Source organism: Halichoeres trimaculatus, unplaced genomic scaffold (genome assembly GCF_033239565.1).
Source record: "Halichoeres trimaculatus isolate MK-OKI-2021-1 unplaced genomic scaffold, fHalTri1.1 fHalTri1_scaffold_14, whole genome shotgun sequence".
Taxonomy (NCBI): domain Eukaryota; kingdom Metazoa; phylum Chordata; class Actinopteri; order Labriformes; family Labridae; genus Halichoeres; species Halichoeres trimaculatus.
Genome location: NW_027437192.1, coordinates 6715546 through 6739048, shown reverse-complemented (window position 1 = coordinate 6739048; position 23503 = coordinate 6715546). Strand labels below are relative to the sequence as shown.

At 38.3% G+C, this 23503-nt stretch overlaps 2 protein-coding genes across 3 annotated transcripts; one reads left to right on the top strand and one right to left on the bottom strand.

The window, feature by feature from the left end:
* Positions 1-1879: 1879 nt before the first annotated feature.
* On the bottom strand, positions 1880-6408 carry LOC141803156 (uncharacterized). Its single transcript, XM_074687080.1, has 8 exons — positions 6320-6408; positions 6003-6083; positions 3607-3717; positions 2882-2959; positions 2719-2775; positions 2426-2577; positions 2223-2347; positions 1880-2123 (listed from the first exon to the last, which is right to left on the bottom strand). Exons 1-8 carry the CDS (start codon positions 6381-6383, stop codon positions 1931-1933), a joined length of 861 nt encoding a protein of 286 aa, XP_074543181.1. The 5' UTR covers positions 6384-6408; the 3' UTR covers positions 1880-1930.
* A 1993-nt stretch (positions 6409-8401) lies between these two features.
* On the top strand, positions 8402-23000 carry ak2 (adenylate kinase 2). Of its 2 annotated transcripts, XM_074687621.1 has the most exons (7): positions 8402-8587; positions 10782-10907; positions 12257-12367; positions 14520-14614; positions 15712-15784; positions 18086-18305; positions 22778-23000. In XM_074687621.1, exons 1-7 carry the CDS (start codon positions 8489-8491, stop codon positions 22783-22785), a joined length of 732 nt encoding a protein of 243 aa, XP_074543722.1. In that variant the 5' UTR covers positions 8402-8488; the 3' UTR covers positions 22786-23000. The 2 variants fall into 2 exon arrangements, with proteins under 2 accessions (XP_074543722.1, XP_074543721.1); XM_074687620.1 differs by lacking the exon at positions 22778-23000 and having other exon boundaries at positions 18086-21048.
* Positions 23001-23503: the final 503 nt, after the last annotated feature.

Genomic DNA, 23503 nt, shown 5'->3' with positions numbered 1-23503 from the left:
GCTCATATCAACTATACTAAGACAATTTTTGCTAAAAATAATACAAAAACACCATACAAGGTTTGTTTTTTGTAGTGTGAAATCTAATCAAACCACCTTTTAAAGTATTTTGTATTTCAGGGGTGGAAGCCAGGGCCACATTTGTATCTATAATTGACCAAGGGCCAGCAGCTCTTACTGACACTTCAATGAAAATAAACAAACCAACTCTTCTAGAGATTTCTTGTCAACAAGTGTGGTCAAACATTGTTGCTCCTTCATCACAGACAGATAAAATCAAACCCACCTGTCCTTTAGGTGTCTCTTTAAACCAGATGATCAGTGGTCAGATTTCTGCAGAGTTACGTTCTGAGTAAAGATCAACGAACTCTGCTTCTGAGCAAGGACAATCATCTCCTTTAGGGGGCGATAAGGAGAAATATGTCAGGATACTTTTATGGCAGGATTATTTTGGATTATTTTTATCATTCATTCTATTTTTACCAGCTAACAACATTTCTAGCCCCAAATATTTCTCATTATTCATTCTGAACCTTTTTATATCTTTGATTTTGTCTTTTTGTCCTCTCATGTGATTTTTTGAACTCTCACATTTTCACATCCTGATGAATCCATTCATTTAAAGACGTCTGCTGTCAGAGTTGTTGGGTTTCTTTTGCTTTATACAAGCAGCCTCTGCACTGTCCAGATATAGTTCAGGCGTTAAGAAATATACTTTGGTCTTTTTTGTGATTTTTTTCAGAAAACATTGAAGAACACATAATCTGTTCAAGCCTGCTCTTGGCCATACTGGCATCCCGTTGCGAGGTGTTCCCATAGACTTAAAAAAAAACAGGATGTCATATTGCTTGGCTCGACGTGAGGTCGCCACAAAAACTGCTCCCCCTGGTGGCTAGCTGCACTATAGGTCTAAAAATCCAGCTCTCCAGTTATTCCAGATGGGCTGTGGTCAAACTTTAAAAAATTAATACACCTCATAGAAATGTTTCTCATGTCTGATTGTTGTGGTGTTTTGAAGATGTCATTTGGCAGCCTTGTATTCAAGTCCTCTGTTGTCTTTAAGTTTCGTTTTCAGTAGTTAAAGGAGGTTGAAAATGAGGCTTTACGTCATGTTTAACGATGATTGACAGCCGCCGTTCTTGTGTATTTTTTTCAGGGAATGCAAAATATGTTGAGAGGAAGAGTCAAGAAGTGTTAAGACCCTCGAAAGAAAAACAAATAATTATTACTTTTGTCATTCTTGCTCCACTCAGATTCTCCCAGAATCCCTCACAGTCTCTACTGCGCAGACTCTGGCTACTGCTTCAATGGCTGCGCCTGTGTCGGGGAATTTTGGCTTCAAAACCGTTGTCCACTCTACATATAGTCTGTGGGTGTTCCCATCATGAACACTTACAACCAAATAACACAAACTGAGGACACTGGAATTAGTTTAATGTTTTTAAAGGTGCGTACAGGAAAAATTCAGAAAGAATGAAATCCACATTCAAAGTATGCGTCTGAGTATCTGCAAACAATAGATATGAATAACTTTTCTAACAGGATGAGTGACTGTGAGTCAAAATACACAATAATATGTACAATTTTAAATTAAACTTGTTTAAACCACTTCTCGTAAAAACAGAGTATCTCTGTACACTTTCAGAATATTTACAAACCAAACAACCAGTTAAAAGATTCATAGACTTATACAGAAAAGAGAATCCAATATATTCAAGCAGTAAAAAAAGAAATTCATCAAAAATACAAGAAGCTGCAACTCAACAAACTGAAAGGTAAATTATATTTTTACCATTATATAAGAATAGTTTCTGAGTGTAAAATACTGTTTGATGTAAGTAAACAATCTATCAGCTTCTAATACATAAAATATTAACATTGCTCCACACTTTGCATCCTTCCCTGAGATTGTTTACAGAGCAGAAGTTTTCTACAGGACACACTCAAGTTTTCCATTTTTTCCTTGTTTCTCACAAATGTATTTAAAGGAATCTGTACATCTTCGATCAAACCAGCTTCTGTAGTTTACATCTCCTCCTTTCTCCCCCATCCTCCCACAGTCCTCCTCTATGTCCTTTCTATCCTTCCAGTTGTCTGGCTCATCTCCATTCCAAAATACCAAACTAGAAGGAAGAGAAGAGAAAAATTTTCCTCAGTTATCCAGTAATCATATCAGTCATTTTTATTTTGAAAATTAACAGGAAATGTGAAAACAGACAAACCTCTGATTCAGTGGAGATCTGTCCACCCACAGCCATGTGCCCTCTTCCTCTGAGTCTGTAAGTCCGATCCAGAACTTATCTTCGTCCTTTTTCATTTTGGGTCTTAGTTTCTCATCCAGGAATATCTGATCAGAAACACACAGTTTAAATCATTACAGCTCAGATCTCTGTGATAAATCAAAGCCTGCACCTGTGTGTTTTACCTGCTCCTCTCTGCTGTCGATCTTCACCAGGTCTCCTTCTTGTTTTTGGCACTCAGCCCTGCTCTCACTCCAGGGGAATTTCTTGGTGGAGAAATAATAACACTTCTCTCCAAATTTCTCCCAGCCTTCCTCACATTTCCAACATGTTTCATCTGTAAAAAGATCAGAGTGAAGACTTCAGTCGACTGTTATTTGTTGTGTGATTCACAGGAAGCAGTTTTAATTTAAACATAACCTGTTTCTTCACTCACAGAGCTCACAGATAGTTGTGAAATTTAAAGTTTATCACTCACTTTTCCAGCATGTTGGCTGCAGTATGATGCACGGCATTGCTTCACATTTTTTCTGTTCTTTAAAGGATAAAACATTTAAAATTCACTGATCATTCCTTTATTTAAGCGGACAAACTGTCATCATTAACTCTTCTGTTATGTGCTCACCCTGTGTCGAGCTCACCTGTGATATTCTTTTTCATTTTTTCATACTCAGATGTCAGTTTTTGAAGAGTTTCTGTGGTTTGCATCATTTTGAACGCTAAAGAAGGAAAAAGGAAGTGTTGTCAGTGAGCACCAGCTTCAGCAATGACATTACACAAACACCGAGTCGTCATTAAATTCCTGTGAGGAGGTTTTTTTTTAAATGCCGTTGAAAGTTTACATCTCCATACTTTTCCAAAGGATTCATTCAATCCCTTAATACCTGTTCTCTTTCTGTTTTTCATCTCAAAAAGTGATGGATGAGCTCTGTTGGGGTGTTAACCTGGCTCACCATGAAAACAAATTCCCCGAGGTTTATCATTTCTACTGTCATTTGAGTTTCCTAAAACCACTGTGAAGGTGTAGGTGTTGGGCCGGATGACTGACAGGGAGCTGAAACTGCCTTGTCGTACTTTTTCATGACAAATAATCACATTGTGTGACTGTTAGAAGGAAACAGATTAAGGTTTTTGTCCGAAAACTTAAACAAGAGTTAAGAGATTCACTTTGTCCACAAGGGGCACCTAAATCAGAGTTCCTCAGAGAAGCTTTAAGGTCGGCTCTTATTGAGCTGTTCTCATTTATCAACACAGTCAGAAAACGGCCTACAATGATTAAATCATAATCACAGCCTTTTTTCTATCAAACGTGATCAGAGTTTAAAGTCACATTGATAATTATTTAGAGTTAACTTTATAAACTCACTGGTGTATCCAAGAGCAGAGACAGCAGCAACCAGCAGAACAACCAGGACGACCAAAAGCAATTTCTCCGATGTGACGCCTGATTGACTGTTTGATCCAGCTTGTTTGGGAACTGTTGAAAAATAGAAAAAAAAAAAGATTTTTATCACATTTTTCAAAAATTATTATTTATATTTATTTATTTATCTAATTATTTATTTATTTATTTTTAATTTTTGTTTTTATTTATTAATTTATTTATTATTCATTAATTTATATATTTTATTTTACTTTATCTTATCTTATTTTATTATATTTTTTACATTTAATTTAATTTAATTTTATTTTATTTCATTTTAAGAATCCCTGTAATTACAATCAGGCTATAAAAGAACTATTTTAAGTTCTCCTGAAGAAAAAACAAAACAAAAAACAAAACAAAACAGATATTCTTTATATTCTATGCTTGGCCTAACCCCTCCATTTCTGATTAATTTATTATGAAGCAGGAAGAAAGGCTTGATCAGTTTTGGAGATACTGGATTTGAAGAATATGAATCAAAGTAATTTTTTGTACAACCATAAATTCTAAATGTTTTAAAAAAAATTTCAACAGTATATTAATTGAGTTTTCTCATATTTTTATATCACACTACAAACAAAGGTGCCACAATAAAAGAAGACACCACAAAACATTAAGCTAACTTCTTCTCAGACTGAGTGCCATATTCAATACATATTAAAGTCCAGTGACAGAAAACAACAGAAAAAGTTCAAACATTTGGAAGGGTTAACTTTAAATGTTTCTGTATCACCAAGTTTCATTAAAGGAAACCTATTCATCTTATTTAATATCTGACTGACATATCTACATTTTCAACAAAAGTGACAAATGGTCTCATTTTTTCAACAACTCCTGTTTCCCCTTCCAGTGTTTTATAAAGTTAGTAAAAAAAGAAAGACTATTTGTGTCGGTGGATATTTTTCTATTGCAGTAATGCCTCTTGGTTTAAAAAATAAAAATAAAAAATCTGCTACCTTTGCTAAGCCTGTTTGATCCCCATTTAAATGGAGCCACATTCATAAAGAACATGCACCTGTGTAACGAGCAGCAGAGCTGAGTTTGTGGGTTGCACTCACTTATATTTTGACCATTTAGTGTTAGAAATCACTCTTAATTAACTTTATCTAATGAACAAGGAAAAATGTCCCATCTGTCTTTAATTACATCATGTTTGTTTATCTTTCCATTTATCTTATAAAATATTAAGTTCGTAGCTTTACTGTTTTTCTATTCATTTTTTTTTTCATTTTCATTTCACAGTTTATATTTAAAAAGCTGAAGTTGCGCACACCCAAACTAACCCACAGCTTTGCTAAACTGTTTTATCTACTCCAACAGCAACTTCTGCAAACACATTTACGCTTGAAAACACTTCATATCTTACACACAGATGACAGATCTACATGCGTGAGCTGAGCTTTTCCTCTTTCAGTCACTTCTGCAACTTTAATATCACTTTTATCACACGCCAATCAAGAATTTTTTAATGTGTTAAATGTTACAGCGAGGCAGTTAGTTTAGTTTGGTTTAGTTTTTTAGTTTAATATACAGAGACAATGCATATTAATAAACATGTCTGTAAATACTATTAGCCAATTTTGCAAATTTTCAACTGTAGTCTCTGGGGCAGGTGGCATGAGCACTAAAATAGATCAAATGCATTTACAAAAAGCTATTTAAAACTGTACTTTAAACATATTACAAAATACATTGCAAATAATCATTACAAACATACAATAAAATGCTATTAAATTAAAATTTTAGACACACTTGACCATTTCTGAACCATAATTCCAAATATGTGTGAAACGCACTCTCACAGGGATATGAGTTCTTCTACAAGATGGGAAAAGGCACTGACATGTAAAAATAGACCAACAGGAAACATGAAGGCTGATAACTGATGACTAAAAGTTTATTAATATCGCTGATTCCTCAATTCGAACTGTTCTTACAGGAAACTTTCAAACTCTCTCAACAAGTTTTCTCTTCAGGTTAAGTTTGTATGAAGGTAGCATCTGGGCAAACAGGACGTATTTTATGTAACTATCAATTGTAACAATGTGCAACATCTAAAGCTATGTTATTTAAATAGATCAAACTGACAACGTCTGCTACTGTACAAACAAAAAACATCAAATCCTTTATTTGTATCTTTAAATGTACATAAAAATACTCTTTGGTGACTTTCAGAATTTTTTTTCTATGTTTCTATGAATCACTTTTTATTTTTTATTTTTTAAAAACTGCATTAGGTTGACTAAAGCTTCATCTTTGCCACCATTGCACCATAATGACCACAGTCAGGAGGTCAGAGTTCCCTTTTCTGTATATGTGACACAATTTTTACCCACCAGTGAGCTCTGAAGCCGGCTGAGAGGTCTTTGCAATCTTTACTTCAGAGTATGTGGTGTCCTCGGAGGGGGAAGCTCTTCCTAGAGCAGAAAATACAAAACCAAACTGTGAGAAATGTGTTGAGAAGTATGAGCTGAACTCATAGTGTATGTTTCTAAATTGTATATTTTACTCTTTCACACTGTGGTATAAGATAAAAGAATGCTTGTGGAAGTCTTTCGAGGAAGCAAATCCAAGATGTGTTATTTCAAAAATAAAAAGATTACATTTAACTACCCAGATAGATGTAAAAGTTAAATATCATTTTAAGACTCACCATTGCCTTTATCCCTTGACTTAGTGAACTTCACATCCGAGTACAGCACATCAGCCTCAGGCATTTTGCCGCAGTTACCGCCAGCGTGTTGGAAGGAGAACTGAGCTGAAGTTACACAGAATGTGGTAATTTAAAAAAAAAAAACACCTTCCTGTTGGACACATGTGGTAGGGAGGGCTCTTTGAGTTCTTTCCTTTTTTGAATTTTATTTCATTTAAATGACATTTCACTTCCCTTTTTTACCAGACTGAATAAATGAATATTCTGTAACCTCAAACAAACGGATAAATAATGGGTGGTGTTTAGAGGAAGAGGCAGACATAGAGGAAGTTGCTGTAAAAGATCTACAATGAGATTGTGAGTGTAAGTAGATTAAAATAATCAAAGAAATCTTTCTTTCTCTCTCGTTTGCAGACTGAATCTTCAAAGTCCCAACCAAACACGGACACTAAATCTTTGCATTATCTGAAAAAAATTACAAAAGTGCTCAAAGAAGTAACTGAAATTTCCTTATCTGCTTTATCTACTGTTCTTTATGTAGCTGATGTCAACTCAGGAGAGGTTTTTTCTCAAATAACATTACAAATAACATTACAATCCAAAGTAAGGTAAAACCATGTGGTTTTTAGCATCAAAAGTAAACTTTTATGCTGATGTGTTTATGCTGCTTTTATCTGCATCTCATGGCCATCCAAGTACCCACTGTGAATGAACCTTAACCCTGTAAAGCTTAACCCATCCAAAGATAGACAGAAATTAGGACAGGAAATTCTAATTATTCGCAACCAAAATGTTTATTGACAATTTTAACAAAATCCACAAAAATAATGCTATATTATTTTGTTTATGATATATATTTTTTGTATTATATTTGATAAGTTAGGCAGCTCTGGCAACCTTTTAGTGCCTTTTTAAGGAAATTTATATTTTTTTCAATGCAGAAAATACTTGAGTAAGAATTTAGATTTTATTCTTATCGCAACTTCTTGAAAATTAGCAATGATTTTCTTGAAAAAAAAATGTTGTGGATGATTTCATGAGAGCAACGGTGGCAAACATTTTCAACAGGTTTTTCAGGACACTTTTTATCATGTTGATGAATTAGAGGTTTTTGATACTCATGTAATAAGATACATTCAGAAATATAGGGTTAAGATACTAAAAAATCTGTTCATAAGTGAAAGACTGTTCATGCAATCTGCAGTTCATCACATTGGCTGACACCAAGGCCAGCAGCAGCAATTTCAGCCATTCAAACTAACTATATGGGGTTGTCTGTATTCATGCTGACTGTCACGTTTGCTTTTGTAATCCTAAAGGGGGCATCGATTTGAATATTTGTGCACTTTATGACAGGTTATAAACCCTGAACAAGAGCCATTAAAACATCCTCTTTTATTCTTTGTTGAAAATAATGTGGCATTTAAATAGAAGCATTTAAACAAGTTTTAGAGAATTTACATAAAAATGTATGAAGGTTAAAAAAAATAAATAAATAAAAAAAATTAAAAAAAAAGTGGATCTATTTTAAGAGCATGAAAACCAAAAATCACATTGGGTCAGTCAACAACAACAACAACAACAAAAAAAAAAAAAAAAAAAAAAAAAATTCACAAGAATTTGTATTTTTCCCCATTGAATATAGTGTTATTACAAAATTCCAATCCCATAAGCATAATGCGTATGTTTACTTTTTCTATGCACCTTACATTAAAACCCGTACTCCTCCTCCACAGCTGACAGTGTTTTTTTTTATCCATTTATGATATACTATCATTGTTTTTATATGTCCCGGAAGTCACACAAAAGGGAAAAGTAAACAGAAAAACGTCAGAGTTCTTTGTATGGTAAAGAAAGGTCTGATTTGTACTGGTCTCGGTTGGAGGTCTGGGTTTTTCTATGGACTCAGTATTCCGGGTCAATCTTTCATCGGATGTTACACAATGGGACGTTGTAGAATTTTATCCAATCATCATACACAACAGCTAACAGAAAAGTGTTTTGACCAATCAAAAGCCGTATTTTCCAGAAATGGGCGGGGTTTAATCGTCATCACGATAAAGGAGGCGGTGATACGTTCTTCCCTTAGCCAACTTGGCTGAAGTGTCAGCAGGACGACACTGACAGAGTTTTTTAAAGTTTCTCCCCTGCTGTGGTCCCGGTTCACACATGGCTCCCAGCACGCAGCTGAAAGAGGCCATAGCTGAAGTGCAGGATGGGATTCGTGCCATCCTGCTCGGACCCCCCGGAGCCGGGAAGGGCACTCAGGTGGGTGACAGAGTCCCCGGCTAGCTAATGGAGCTAGCTGTTAGCTTTTAGCCGTTATGAACAGTGGAGATGAAGCGCATGGTGGCTACAAGTGCTAGCTGATGCTAATTCTCAGGAAAGCTCAACATATGTCCATTTAATAAGGTCGTACCATTCTTCTAATACTTAGTCAGTACATTTGAAGGAGTTTAAAATTTCTGTCCAAATTTATTTGCAGCATTATCGTATTCTTTTAAGCTAGATCATATTTTTACTGCCTGTTACACCGACCATGTTTTAAAGTAAGCTTTGGCAATGTGTTTTTTTTTATGTATCTTTTGTTGTTGTTGTTGTTGTTGTTGTTGTAAGCAGCTGTAGTTTTGCATGAATTTGTGTCCACAATGAATTTGTATAAATAAGTCGACTAGAAGTAAACATGCCCATTACTGGTAAACAAAATGTCAGTTATTAAAAATTATATTTTTCTTCACTGGACAGATGATATCTCGCTTGTGTATTTGTGAGTTTTGATCACAACAGTGTTTATTTTTTTCTATTGTGGTAGCACAAACTATGTGTCACTGTGAGCTTTATGCTCGTGTGCAGTGTGGTCTCACAGTGAAACTGTTTCATCAGCCTAAACATTATGATCCCTGATGTTGTTTTAGGTAGCCCTCCCTCACACTCCCCATTTAACAGCTCAGAGAGGACTTTCTGAATGATACTGAAATAGCCTCACTTTGACATTTTCTAAACACTGGCGTCCCTATGATGACACTATGCTGGCCAGCAAAGTTTAGCGGAGACAAGTAAGATCTGTCCCTTTATCTTTGTCGAAAAAAGATTTCTTGGAGTTATTCTTTAGTAAAAGTGGACACTGGAGCTGGATTGACAGAACAAAAAAGGATCTCAGAGCAGAAGAGCTGTGGTTTCGTGTGGATGACAGGTGTAAATGTATAGAAATATATGCTGTTTCCCAGATATCCGGCTACATGTGGACATGGCCTAAATTTTCAGAGGTCATTACAGCATCTTTAAGGCTGGTTGTTTCTGTTTCTAGATTCTGTTTGGGGTATATGTTGGGACAGGTTGTTGGTTTGGAAGGTGATGAATTTTCCACGTGTCATACTTATCATAATGTCCTCTTTTTTTATTAAAGCTGGAACTACATCAAGCAGTTGGTGAAGAGCCTACGACCAAAATACCTGTAGTGGCCATGACTTATTAAAGCGGCATTGTTTGAAGTTCAGGCGGCAGTTCCAGAGGATCTATTCTGGTCAAACCAGTGCTTCTGGTACATCAGCTGATCCGTTTGAAGTGACTGGAGGGGTTTTAATGCTTGTTCAATGCGTTGAGTACATTTTTTTAACATATTCACACAGTGTTTTTGTTATTTTTGACAAAAAAATAACTCCAGCTGTTTTCATAAGACAGCTGCACTGTGGACAAGTCCTGACTGCTGGCATACTTGCAGGAGATTAAGCTTCCTTTAGAGAGCACATAGTTTTCTTTTGTCCTTTGCATAATTAGTAGGATGGTCGCAACAAATCAGATTTTGTGAGTTCCTGTCAGGACATGCATTCCAGTTGTTAACTGGAATGAAAGCAGCAGCATCCTCATCATCACAAGTTAAAACATGATGGTGCTCAGATTCTAAAGTAAATTAACCAACTCATGCAGCTTAAAGAAGAGGCTTAATGAAATGAAACTATGCTTTTCTTGTTATCTAAAGATCTCCACATTTTCATCTTTGTGATTTTTAAACATTTTTTTTTAATTGGCAGAATTAATTTCAAGTTTATTTATTTATTTTTATTTAACCTTTTTTAACCAGGAAAAATCCTGCCAAGAAAAAGAAAATATCTCTTACCAGGGAGTTCTGGCTAAGCAGCCCATGAGGTTACTTAGTCCCACGTCAAAGACAAACAAATCAAGCACTTCATTAGTCAGCCCATCAATTTTCAAACAATTGGCACAGAAAGAGTTAGACTGTGGAAATACGGAGTTTACTTTGTGAATAACTGCCACTGAACCACAAACTCTTGGGCCTCACAGCTAAAATAATCAAACAGCTTTCATGTTTCACGCAGCAGTGCAAGTGGTTGGCTCCCTGACAGAGCAGTGGGCAGTGAAAGCCAAACTTTTCCCTCAGTTGTCTGTTGGAGGGTGATAATAAAGCAGCTTTTTTAATATTGATCTTCTTTTCACCCTGCAGGCCCCACGGCTAGCAGAAAAGTACTGCGTTTGTCACCTGGCGACCGGGGACATGCTGAGGGCCATGGTGGCTTCAGGCTCCGAGCTGGGCAAGAGACTAAAGGAGACCATGGACGCCGGCAAACTGGTAACTGTTCTTCTCATGTTCTCATGTTCTCATGTTCTGTGTGTATTTTTCTTTCACTGAGTGTCCCCCTCGAGACCTCATGTTGACATTACATTCAGCCTCTCATGACTTTGTGTCTTCAGTGCTAGAATGACTTCTAAAGGTCTTTGCACACTGAGTCGTTTTTTTCGTATGTGTTTTTTGGATCCGTATTCCAGAAAAAAAGTCACACACAGACACTTTGCACTTTGTCTTCGATGCGCTTATTTTGTATTATTTGCAAAAATTCGCAGTATGAGAAAAATGGAATCATAAAGTAGTGATCAAGCAATTGATCCTGAACAGCGGCTGTCAGTATGCTTGAGGTATGCGTGCAGGGGCTCAAACAAACACACACACACACACACACACACACACACACACACACACACACACACACACACACACACACACACACACACACACACACACACACACACACACACACACACACACACACAGGCGCATTGACAAAAATGTGCAGAGAAAGTATGTCAGAAAATGTGATGTTGCAAGTAGCCTACGGTGTCTCTGAATGGTCAAACTACCCTGGAAATGAGCTTGGCAGATACAAAAAATGCAAAAAATCGAACCTTTTCCCAAAAATTATTCCAAATGAAAGTTTCGGATCAAATGTGCAAGCATGATTGACATGGGATCGAATTTATTTTTTAACGTACGTCAGTTTCAGATGGAAAAACAGACTCACTGTGCAAAGGCCTTAACAGCAGTGAAAACCTTCTATGCTGGCTTCTTTTTTCAAACCGGAGGTTGTTTTTTGATCATATCTCTCAGCTAAATTTGTCTTGTGCATGTATAAGCAGTGACAAAAGTCTTATCTACATTTCTCAGAACAGCTACACACAACTTAAATTCTGACTGTAAAAAACATTAGACATGCTGATGGTATCTAGTCATCTAACACCTACATGGTGTTAACAGTTTCAGACATTAAGATAATCTTACTCAAAATAGTCTGTTTCATAACAGACTAAACTCTCCACACGGAAGATTTTAGTCTCAAAGTTTAGTTTTAAAGAAGTAGCATCGTAATAACCATCAAACTAATCGTCTAAATGTCAGTAAGGTGTTTTCTCTAAAAATTGAATCCAGACCTCATCACATGTGCACCCATCTATCAGAAACAACCCTGACATTTTTAACATTCAGGCTGCACAAAGAGAGGACGCTCCTTCCTCAAACACCTGGTATTAAAGGAGTTAATCATTGATCCTCTTTTTGTGTTTTCTCCTCAGACATGTTGCTGTTCTAGATATATAAGATAAAGATGTGAATAGTTTGATCAGAGACTTCTCTGTGTTTACTTGCAGGTCAGTGATGACATGGTCGTGGAGCTCATAGAGAAGAACCTCGACACGTCGGCGTGCAGGAACGGCTTCCTGTTGGACGGATTCCCTCGCACAGTCAAACAAGCAGAGATGGTGAGGCTTCACTTTGAAGCTGCAGATTTTTTCTGTTCATTTTGAGAATGAATGAAATGCATAAACATGGAAAGACGTTAAAACGTTTTCATTCAGCACATCACACATAAAGAATTGTAGCTTAGGCTTTGAGTGCTGTCCTCTTTAGTAGCACAGATGGTTCGTTCATTCAGTCAAGTTTCATCTCAACACATTTTTAATCAGTTCCTGTATTTTTTTTTACTGTGACCAACACAGAATCTGTAGTTACGAAACAGCAAGAGGAGAAACTTTGACACTGACTCTGTTTTTGACGGTGTCAGATCATCAGGATTTTACTTCTGCTCTGAAGCTCTTAAATATCTTTCTCTATAACTCACTTTCTCTTTTCTTCCTCTTTGTTCTCTCTTCCTCTTTTGTTTCTATTTTCACTTGTTACTCTCTTTTTCTCACTCTCCGGGTATCCCCCTCTTTGTTTCTCTCTTTCTGTCCCCCTCCTTCTTCCCCTTTATTCTCTTATTTTTCCTCAACCTCTTTCTTTTTTCTCTGTCCCTCTTTCTTTTTTCTCTTTCTTTGCATGTTCTCCCTCCCTTTTTTCATTTCTCTTTCTTTTGTTCTTTCTTTCTTTAATTCTTGTTTTCTTTCTTACGTTCTTTTTGTTTCTTTCTTTCTTTCATATTTTTTCTTTTTTGTTCCTTTCGTTCTTTTTTCTTTCTCGCTTCCCCTCTTTCTTTCTTTCTTCTTTCTTTCTTTCTTTCTTTGTTTTTTGTTTCTTTGATTTTTGTTTGTTTCTTTTTTCTTTTTTCTTTCTTGTTTCTTTTTTCTTTCTTTCTTTCTTGCTTCCCCTCTTTCTTTTTCTTTTTTCTTCTTTTCTTTCTTTCTCTTTCTTTCTTCCTTTCCTATTTCTTTATTTTCTTTTTTTTTTTCTTTCTTTCTTTCTTCCTTTCTTTCGTTCCTTCTTGCTTTACCTCTTTCTTTCTTTCTTTTTCTTTTTATCTGTCTTTCTTTCTTTCTTTCTTTTATCTCGTTTTCTTGTCTTTCTTTTTCTTTTTTCTTTCTTTTTTGTCTTAAGTTTGTTCTTTCTTTTTTTCTTCTGCTTCTTTTTTCATTCTTTTTGTCTTATGTTTATTTCTTTTTTCTTTTTCTTTGTTTCTTTCATTCTTTTATTTTCACTCTTTCTTTCTTACTCCATCTTTCTTAATCTTTTGTCATCTTTCTTTGTTACTCTCTCGCACTTGGCCCCTTATTCATTTCTCTTCCTCTTTCATTTTTCTCCCCGTTTGTCAGTGCCTCTCCCTCCATCACCTGTTCTTTCTTCCTTTATCTCTGCTGCTCTTTTTGCCCTCTACTGCCTCTCCTCCATCTCTCTCTTCTCCTTCCTTCTCCTTTCTCTCTCTTTTTGTCCTCTCCTTCCACCCTCTTTTTGTTTCTCACACTTTTTCCTCCTCCCTGTGTCTCTTTTTTCACCTTCTTCCTGCACCTCTCTCTCTCTCTAACTTGTTAATGTTAACAATAATGAAATAACTATAAAAATACTCATACTGGAACACTTAACTACATGCTTTGAATGAGGATACACTCTGACCAAAGGTTGTTTTCCTGAGAGGAACGGTGCAGTCCCCCTCCAGATGCACTTCTTGTGCTCCTATTTGTGTTAATTTTAGAAGAGATAAAGCCTGACAGAGGAGAAGCGACACCATGAATGACCCTATAAATTTGATGAGGTTTTCCCTGCTAATCAAACTGTTTTTCTATTGAAAGCTTAATGGCTCTTTATGAAGGGTCTTTAAGTGATTGCTTCTATAAAGATCCCAGAGGTTTAAGAACTGAAGGTTTGGAAGTGGACCAACTTATCAGGCAGTGGGTGACGTGACAATGATTGCCGACGTTTGATTGGACAGAGTGGTGGTTGATTATTGACATGCTAACCTCTTAGCAGGCATCACTAATCAATCTACGATCATTATGTTAACAACCAAGATCAAAACAAACCAATCTCTGCACTCAGACAAATGCTCCCAATAAGTCGATCTCAAGCCTTGAAGACCGTCCTGGACAGGCTTTTATCTGTCTGTATCTTTTGACGTTTTTATGTCCTAATTAAGTCTGAGTCATCAGAGAGCATTAAGGATCCAGTCGTGTCCTGAGTTTAACTTCTGTCTCTGTCCTCCAGCTCGACAACTTGTTGGACAAGAGACACGAAAAGCTGGACTCTGTGATCGAGTTCGCCGTCGACGACTCTCTGCTGGTGCGCAGGATCTGTGGCAGGTAGGAAGGAAAATTAATAATTAATGAGCAGATTTAGTCTGTTTTACAGTTTCTGGAAAGGAATCACCTCATTCTGTCTGCGTGTTGAGTCCACCTGGGCAGGTAGATTGATCCATGTGAAGCATCCCACAGAGCAAACCTTAAAATATCTTAATATTTTATTTGACTTTGTGTTTCAAATCTAAAATATACCAAGTAGATTTAGAGTTTTGACAGAGCTTAGAGGCTCTGTTAATGAAATTTGGCCTGTATTTTAGTGGCATGGTCAGACTTTTTCTTAGTTTTATGAGGTGTTTTTAGTAGTCAAGCAGAAGCAGCAGTTTGGTGTTGTAGGTCAGGTTTTACGGCCTCAGTTACGGCAGCCTGTTTGCCCCTGCTTTCATCCTGATTTTGAGTTTTCTTTCTGCTCCTCTGAAGCTAAAAGTATCAAACACCTGCAGGTAATCTCTTCTTTCTTCAGCTTCCAGCGCCGATTATTTCCTCTGCTCCACTTTCTGGCGTGACCTGGCGCTGTCGTCCTTACGTAAGCTCCACAGGTGGAGGCCAAAACGAGAACCGAAGAGAAAGTTGCAAACGTTTTTAACAACTTAATTGGCCGTCTGGTTGTGCTCTGGTACATTTCCATGTTCCCGGCTCCTCTGCCCCCACTGTGCAACAAATCATTATTTACATAACTGTTTTGAAACCATTTAATGCAACACGCTGTGCTCCAATTCCAAGCTGACCCACACATTAAACCGGCAGAGCTGAACCAGCCGAACGCTCTTTATGTGAGGTTTGAGCGTTTTGTTGTTGCAGCACAGCACTTGTCCTCTTTCTCTGCTTTAACAACTCGACATTATCTGTAAATGACACCGAAGAAAACACAGATAGTTTGGACAGAGCCATCTTTCTACCCATGGGGGTCTTTTGTGAGGAGGAGGCCGCCAGCTGCTGCCTTTTCAGGCCCAAGTAGGACAAGGGCAGCGTGTGGGCTGTGAAAAAGGACGGTTAAGTAGTTAGTGAGTCACCGCGGCTGTCTAACCCTCATCTGTCCTCCTTCTCCTGCTCTCACTCTTGATGTCTTTTCCGTCCTTGTCTCCCCTCCGTTTCCCCAGACTAATTCATCAGCCGAGTGGCCGCTCCTACCACGAGGAGTTCAACCCCCCCAAAGAGCCCATGAAGGATGACGTAAGTAGTTTCACTATCAACCCACTTAGAAACCACTCGGAGCTTAACTGCCTCCTACCTAAAATCATTTCCAGCCTGGAAATTGGTGACAATCAGCCAGTTTCAGACAAAGTGCTCTGACGTATTTGGAAAGAATAAAACACTTTAGGCTTAATGAAATATGTGAGCTGTGTTCTCATTAAGAGACGTCACTCTTTGATTCATCACATTAAACCTGAATGCGTTACAAAGAGGAGGTCCACACGCAGAGACGGAGATTTTTACATCCTCAAGATGAAGTTTCTGGTCTTTCTCCCTGATGTTTGACCTCAGAGTCTGAGGGAGATTTATTTGTTTATCAGACTAAAGATTTTTACAAAGCAATGACAGGTAAAAGGGTTTTAAAGATAGTTAATGCCATCACTGACCGCTGGAAATAGCTTCACTTGCATTAAATAAAGCAAAGGTCATATATTAAGAGCAGAGCTATTGTGTACATGATCATCAGCTGAATTTATCGCTGGATGCGTCTGTGGTTAATGGCTCTGTGCTCTGGTGCACAGCATCTCCAATCACAGGCTGCAGATTTATCAGTGTGTGTGTGTGTGTGTCTGCAGAGTTTAATGAGGTGAAGCAGAAGCTTTTAATGCAGCAGATAGTAGATACTGTGAAAACCACAGCGTCTCCCACAGATGATGCTGTACCTGTGGTGGTGTGGGGAGTTTGCATTATATTAACCTTAATCGTGTATTCACAAATGACTCAAACAGCAGGATCTGGATTTTATCATGGTCATTTTTAGCCCCAAATATTTATTACCCTGCATTCTAAACTATTTTCCTCCTTTTCTGCACAATTTCAAAACTCTAATCTGATCTTGTGTCCTCTGACGAACTCTCACATTTTTACATTACATCTGTCTGTGTGGCTGCTCTGTCATGTCGCAGGTAATACACATCCATCCTATTTCTGACAGACGCGGAGCTGTGTCGTATATATTGAGTGCAGGGAAGATCAAGCGGGACAGAAAGTCGTGACTGGAAACTACCTAAAACACCCAGGGCGTAAATCAGTTTTTGCGCAAAAGTGACTGGTACATTGATGTATTTGAAATGGTAGCAACATGTTTTGGTCCAAAAAGCCAATAAATCAAGCACAGCAGCATTGTTTCCAGGCTCTCATAGCCCCTCTGTTCAGAATGCTCTGATTTAGTGGGCGTGGCCTTCATATGTAAATGAGCCACCGCTGATACCGCCCCGCTTTTCAGCGTCACTGAGAGCGGCGCCACGAGCTTCGAGTGCACAATGTTTAGAAAACAGCGAAGCTCGTTTACCGTAACATTACAGGCTAAAACAACAGGCTAACTGCAGCTAAAGTTAGCATCCTGAAGCTAACACAGAGACAGGGGGGACACTGAGGAAAGGCTCTTACTTCTGCTCCACAGCACACAGCATTTAAAATACTCACATTTCCAGGGTCCCAGGTTTGTTGGTGGATGGTTGGTAATGCGCCTGGATTCAGGACCAGTCTATTCACTAGCCCTCTGTTGGACTGTCCAAAGTTGGCAAAGCAGTCGGCCGTGAAGTGACTAGCACACACATGCACAGTTTTACTGAGTGTAGCTGGAACATTTCCTTGATAAATGAACTCTAGCCACTCAGTCTTGTCTTCTTCCGAGATGGGAAGCTTGTGCATGGAACTATGTGGCTGTTTACAGCCAAAAACAGAGCAGTGATGGCTCTTCAACTTTGGCATTCTCTTCCCTGCTGCTAGAAAGAAATCTCTCCAGCAGAGGGGAGTGGGTGGGGATGGGGTTCGGGGGTATCTGCTCTGGTGGACCAATCAGGTCAGATTTGCTCCTGATTGGTCAAAAAAGGGACTCGCTGACGTCGGCAAATCCCCAAAATCCTAACAGCTCGTTTTAGGTCAGGATTTAACATTCACAAGCACTACTAAGTACAAGTTCTGTCATTAAATATCACATTTTGTGGGCTGGAAGGAAAGACAAAGACCTACAAATTTCACTAAAAGACTTAATAAAGTGATTTTTGCATAATATGGGACCTTTAAAGGTTTTTATTTGACCTTGAAACAGAATAAAAAGACAAATCTAAGAAGAATCTGTCTTGTCATGCTTCACGAGTGAAGTCCAGTCTACTTTACCGCTGGGAAAAAAACCTTGACAGTAAAAGAACCCAGATCAATGAGGAGAAGTCGAAGAGTAATGACGTATGTGTCTGTAAAAGAATTAGAAATAATGATCTCATTGAGTGATTTTCTCCTTCTTTTTTTATTCTCCCTCCTTCTGATGACCTCACACAGCTGACAGGTGAACCGCTCATCCGCCGCAGCGACGACAACGAAACCACACTTCGTTCCCGCCTGGACGCCTACCACCGTCAGACCGTCCCTCTGGTGGAGTACTACAGAGCTCAGGGTCTGCACACGGCCATTGACGCTGCCAAGAGCCCTGGCGTCGTCTTTGCCTCCATCGTCGCCGCGTTCACTGCAGCCACGGAAATCCCCGCACGAGCCACCGCCTGTAAAGACCAAGTGTTCTTCATTTAAACAAAAACCTCTTTCACTCTCCCCTTCCATCGGGCTCTTCCTTCTGTCAGGGGTGGAGATTATACAAGAGTTGATCAAGTGTCACAGCGGCAACAAAATGTAACTTCTCCCGGTGTAGACGTGGAAGCTGGAGCCTTAAGTTCTGCCGGTGTGATCCCTGTTGTAGAAACAGGAAGGAGTCAAAGCATCACAAACTGACAGAGCGAGAGATCGATAACACAAAACATACTGGAGCTTAGCAATACCTCGCTGCTTCTGCCTTCCCCGCGCATAGAGACGACATTTACAGTTCTGACATTTGCCGGGCACATTTTATAGAGATGCTTTTCATCCAAAGATGTTGAGAAATATTGACATTTGTTGCAGGTTGTTTGCCTTGGCTGGACAGGTTTGCTCTTGTTTAATCAATGACTTTGCCCTTTTCTCCTCACTCTCTGTTTCTCCCTCACGTACAGAGTGTCTCCTGTTTGTCATATTAACTACATGCCCTCTGCCTTTACTCCCACAAAGGTTGAAACATTATGGAAACAGAAGACATTTATGGGTAGCTAAGCTGACAGCCAATTATCAGGAGACAGAAACCAAAATTCAAAGAAGGAAAAAAAAAACATTATTCACTTTCCTTTTATGAAACAAGCAAAGGTAACGGTGGTTTGGCTCAGAAGTTGCAGAAATATCCTGCACTGTCTTGCACTTAATTATTTATTTTTAATTTCTTCAAATCATTTTTGAGCCTGTTGTCAGGATAAAAAATAAGTTTTCTTGCAGTTGCTGAACTGGCATCTGACTGGAAACCAAATGAGTGTTTATCCATCTAGGGATGCACGATATTATGGCACGCTATCAGTATCGGCTGATATTGGCTCAACAATAAAATAGGATATCAGTCAACACACCCAACTCCGTCAATAAAATAAACCGCTAAACTAATGAGCTGAAGCTGCAGATATTTTTTTGAACTTTTAGTGACTTTGTGTGCACAGTTCAGATTGAGTATTCTCATATCTGGCTCCTGTTTTAACTTAAACTTGAATTTAAGCAGCAGTCTGTGTGGTACATGTATCTGACTACTCAAGTTCATGTTTTTCCTACATTTCTCAAGAAATGTAAATTACTTAACTACACCCCAAAAAAAATGAAATCTTATCAAGCGTTTTTGTCTTATTTTTAATAGAAAATGTCTTAACACTCAAAATGAGCCATATTCATCTGACCAGTCCAGAAAAATGTCTTGCTTCAAGCTATTTAAAGAAAAAAATTAGGTCTGAATTGCTTAGAGCAAGAAAAAAAATCTGCCAATGGAACAAGAGAAAAGTTGCTTGTTTTAAGACCTTTTCTAGTTTCAAGCAAATTTTTTTGCAAATTTTTTTTAATACAAGCCATTAAGATCTCGTTTTTTCTTTAAATAACTTGAAACAAGACATTTTTCAGGACTGACCAGTTAAATGTGGCTCATATCAAGTATATCAAGACATTTTTTTCTTAAAATAAGACAAAAACATTCGATAAGATGTGTTTTTTTTTGCAGTGTAGGGATGGGTACCGAATTAGGTACTTTTATAGGTACCAACTGAATTCTGTCAAAAGTACTAAGAACCGATTCATGTAAAATCAAACGGTACCATGTTTAGGTACCTGAACGCATTCTTAGCCACGTTTCCACCAAGCAGACTGGTTGGGTTCGTCTCAGTACGGCGCGCATTTTTGGGGCGTTTCCACCGACTTATTATGGGACAGATCCCCAAATAACAGAGACGAGCCTCTTGTATGGGTGCCAGACTGAACCGATCTGCTTTTGGAAGGTGGAGCTACAACACTGCAGACCGTTGATTGGTCAAAAGAATCGTCACTTACCCCGACAGCGGCTGCATTTCTCCTGGCTGCACTTTGTATCAAAGAGCTACATGCCAATAACAGAGAGGACGAAATGCTGCATGTCTTTCATCGTTACTCTTTGTTTACTGTGTCACGCTTTTCTTCTTTGTTGGATTTATTAGCGGGGTACACGCTGTTGTTTATCAGCTGCGGCTTTCGGCATCTGACTTAACACGCCGTCTACCACAAGAGGGCATTTGCTGTGGAAATGCAAACGGGATCAGGCTTAACTGAACCAAACCGTGCCAAACCATACTGAACCGAACCGGACTGCTTGGTGGAAACGCGGCTATAATGACTGTGAGGGAGTGGAAGAGTAGGTGATTTTCCATGCTGGACATGAACACAGCATTGGAAGGTTATATGTTGAAGAATAGATATGTTAAGTTAAAAAAAATGAAATTTTGTTATTAAAAAAATGATATTTCTTCCCACATAAACATAAAAAGTACCAAAAATTAGTACCGTTGAGTACCGATACCGATTGCCAGGTACTGGGCATCTGTGCCATATCGTTTCAAATGTGAAAGGTACCCATCCCTTTACAAATGTGATCAGAGTATGCAGCACGATACAATATGCTGTTTCCAATACAGAGGAGAGTTGATGATCTCTGTGCATTCTGATGTGTGCAGAAAAAATATCGCTATTGGCTAAATGAGTTGTTAAATATCGGCATATCGGCGAAAAATCCAGTATCGTGCATCCCTACATCCATTATAAAAGACTTAACACACAGTGAAAAGATGGTTACGCAAACTAGGATCCTGACAGGGTGAGACAGGATCCTACCCATTCGCTATGCACTATACAAGATTAGAAATCCTGATTCAAGATGATTTTTTTTTTTAAATCATCTAAAAAATAAAAAACAGTCCCTTTGTTTACACTTTGAGTGGTGCTTTTAAAGCGTCAGAGTCTTATCAGCCTCTTTAAGGCACAAATAAACATAAAACTGATCATTTGAGTCAGTATGAGGTTAAACATTTACTCACGTCCTTGTCCCCAGAGTGTGACTCATTTCCCCTGATTGACTTGATATGACGTGTGTGATTAGGTTTGCTTTTGCTTTTAAGAATGAACCCCTGTTGTTGTAGGGTTTTGACCAATCAGAATCAAGTATTATACACAGCAGGTTAATGAGTAGAAATATAGGATGTGTGAGTAATTAAAACATAGTCTAGTTTTCAAATAATGAATCGTGTCTCCATTAGGGGGCGCCTGGGTATGTAGAGTTAAAGACGGTGATATTTTGATTTTTAAAAAGAGTCTGTGCTTCCAGTTCTTTCTTTAAACAAGCGTTAGTTTTAATAGTTTGACTGTAAAGCTGTGAAACTTAACTTTTTGGGCTGTCATAGTGGTTAAATGTAACTAAAGATGTCCCTTAGTGCTCTTAACGCAGCCAATGTTGCACTTGATAAATGCTGTGGTTTACAGAATCCTGAAAACAGGCATGAAATGCACTTTTGATTTTACTACAGCTAGTAATTTATTTCAGAATCCCCCAAACATTCACATTTTAGCTTAAAACTTGATGTTTCCTATGCAAACTTGGTGTTTTCTGTGACCAGCAAAGGGCTCAGAGCAAAAAAAAGTGACCAGTGAAGCACTTTCTGTTATAATCACATCACACCTGCAGTCTGTCTAATGTCATGTTTCTTTATTTCAAAAAGAAATGTGCTCACAGAGTTCAGGTAAACATCCTCACACATCAGTAGAAACATTGTTACAGTCAGTGACAGTAAAGGTTTGAGGCTTGCTGCGTTTTTCTGCAGCTGCTCAGACGTCACAGTTTGTGTGAAGTGAAGTGGATCAAAGAGACGAGCTGAAGGATGTCGGTGAAATTTTGTTTCTGATCTCTCGAAGGTGCCCTCTCTGTGACCTTCTTTTTGTCATCACTTTGACCTCATTTAGCAAAGACATATTTTTGGTTTGTACTGTCAGGCACAAAGGGAGTGTTGTTAAAAGGAGCCTTAAACTCTCCACTGAAGTGCTGCTTATGTCCTCAGCCTCTGAACGATCTGTGGCATCGATCTTTCCAGTGTTTGTCCTTGGATCCTTCGTTCCTCCTTGACCTACTTTTTTCCTCTGGGCTCTGTAGTCACCTGGTGTTTGTGTTGAGTGGAAACATCTTGCATGCAGACTGTGTCACCTGCACTTTCCCCTGAATACTGATGTGTTTCTATGCTCTGGGGGGTTGTTGTGATGAAAAACAATAGCAGATGTTCAGCAGTCCCAGTAGGGAGATTTCTGTCTCTTATTCAGATTGTTTCATGCTAAATTTCCTTTTAATAACGTCTCCTGTGTTCACTGATGTCTGGTGTCCTTTTTTAAGCTGTGAATGTATCGATTTGGAAATGGTTTTCTGTTTGATGCCCAAATGAATGTGACTTTTGATTGTGCACTTTGAACTGAACGCCAGCACGGGGCTAATTGCACTCAGGATTTTACATCCATCTCTTGAAGATTCCAGCATTTAAATCACCAAAGAAGTATTTTGAGTCATGGCGTGTTGCTTTTTCTCTGTAATTCACCCCAGACTTTTCTTCCCCTCTCTCCCTTGTCTTCCAGCTGGTTGATTCCTGAGCTGCTCCATTCCCACCAGAGCGAAGGATTGGAGCTGGGAAAAGATCTCGGGTGGGTGGACTTACGGAGGGGAAGGGATTTCAAACAGGGGGGAAACTTTGACTTTATAAGTTAAGGTTGATTTTGCAGTGCTGTGTGGCTCTTTATTTGTCAGCTCTTTTGTCATATTCCTCATGTTTCCCCTTCTAATAAATCCCATGCTTTCCTACAGTCATCACTTGTGCACGTTGTGTGTTTGCCACAGACTGAATCAAACAGGGGGGTGGTCTCAGTGATGTTTCAAGATGGTAGTTGTCTTATTTGAAATGAAGACTCTTACATTGGGCTTATCTGGAAACCACAAAAAGGATGGAAGTCAAACTGCAATACATAAAGTTGAAATTTCCAATAAGTAAAGTAAAATTTCAAAGCAAATAAATTCAATTTCAAAACATTAAATCATGCTTTTCAAATTTGATATAATATGTGCCAGAGATCTTTTCTGTGCTGTATATATCCCCTAAATAGATGCTTTCTTGAAGTATTCATTAAAAAATATCTGTAATTTTTGCCGTGTCATCCAATTCTAGCGCAGACAAGCATCCGCCAACCTGTGATATGTGCTGCAGAAAATGTCAGGAGAACAATTTGCACCTTATGCCTGCAACCATATTAGGACATCATTTATCACTTTATGTGTTGTTTAGTGTATTTACATTCTGTTACAGAAAA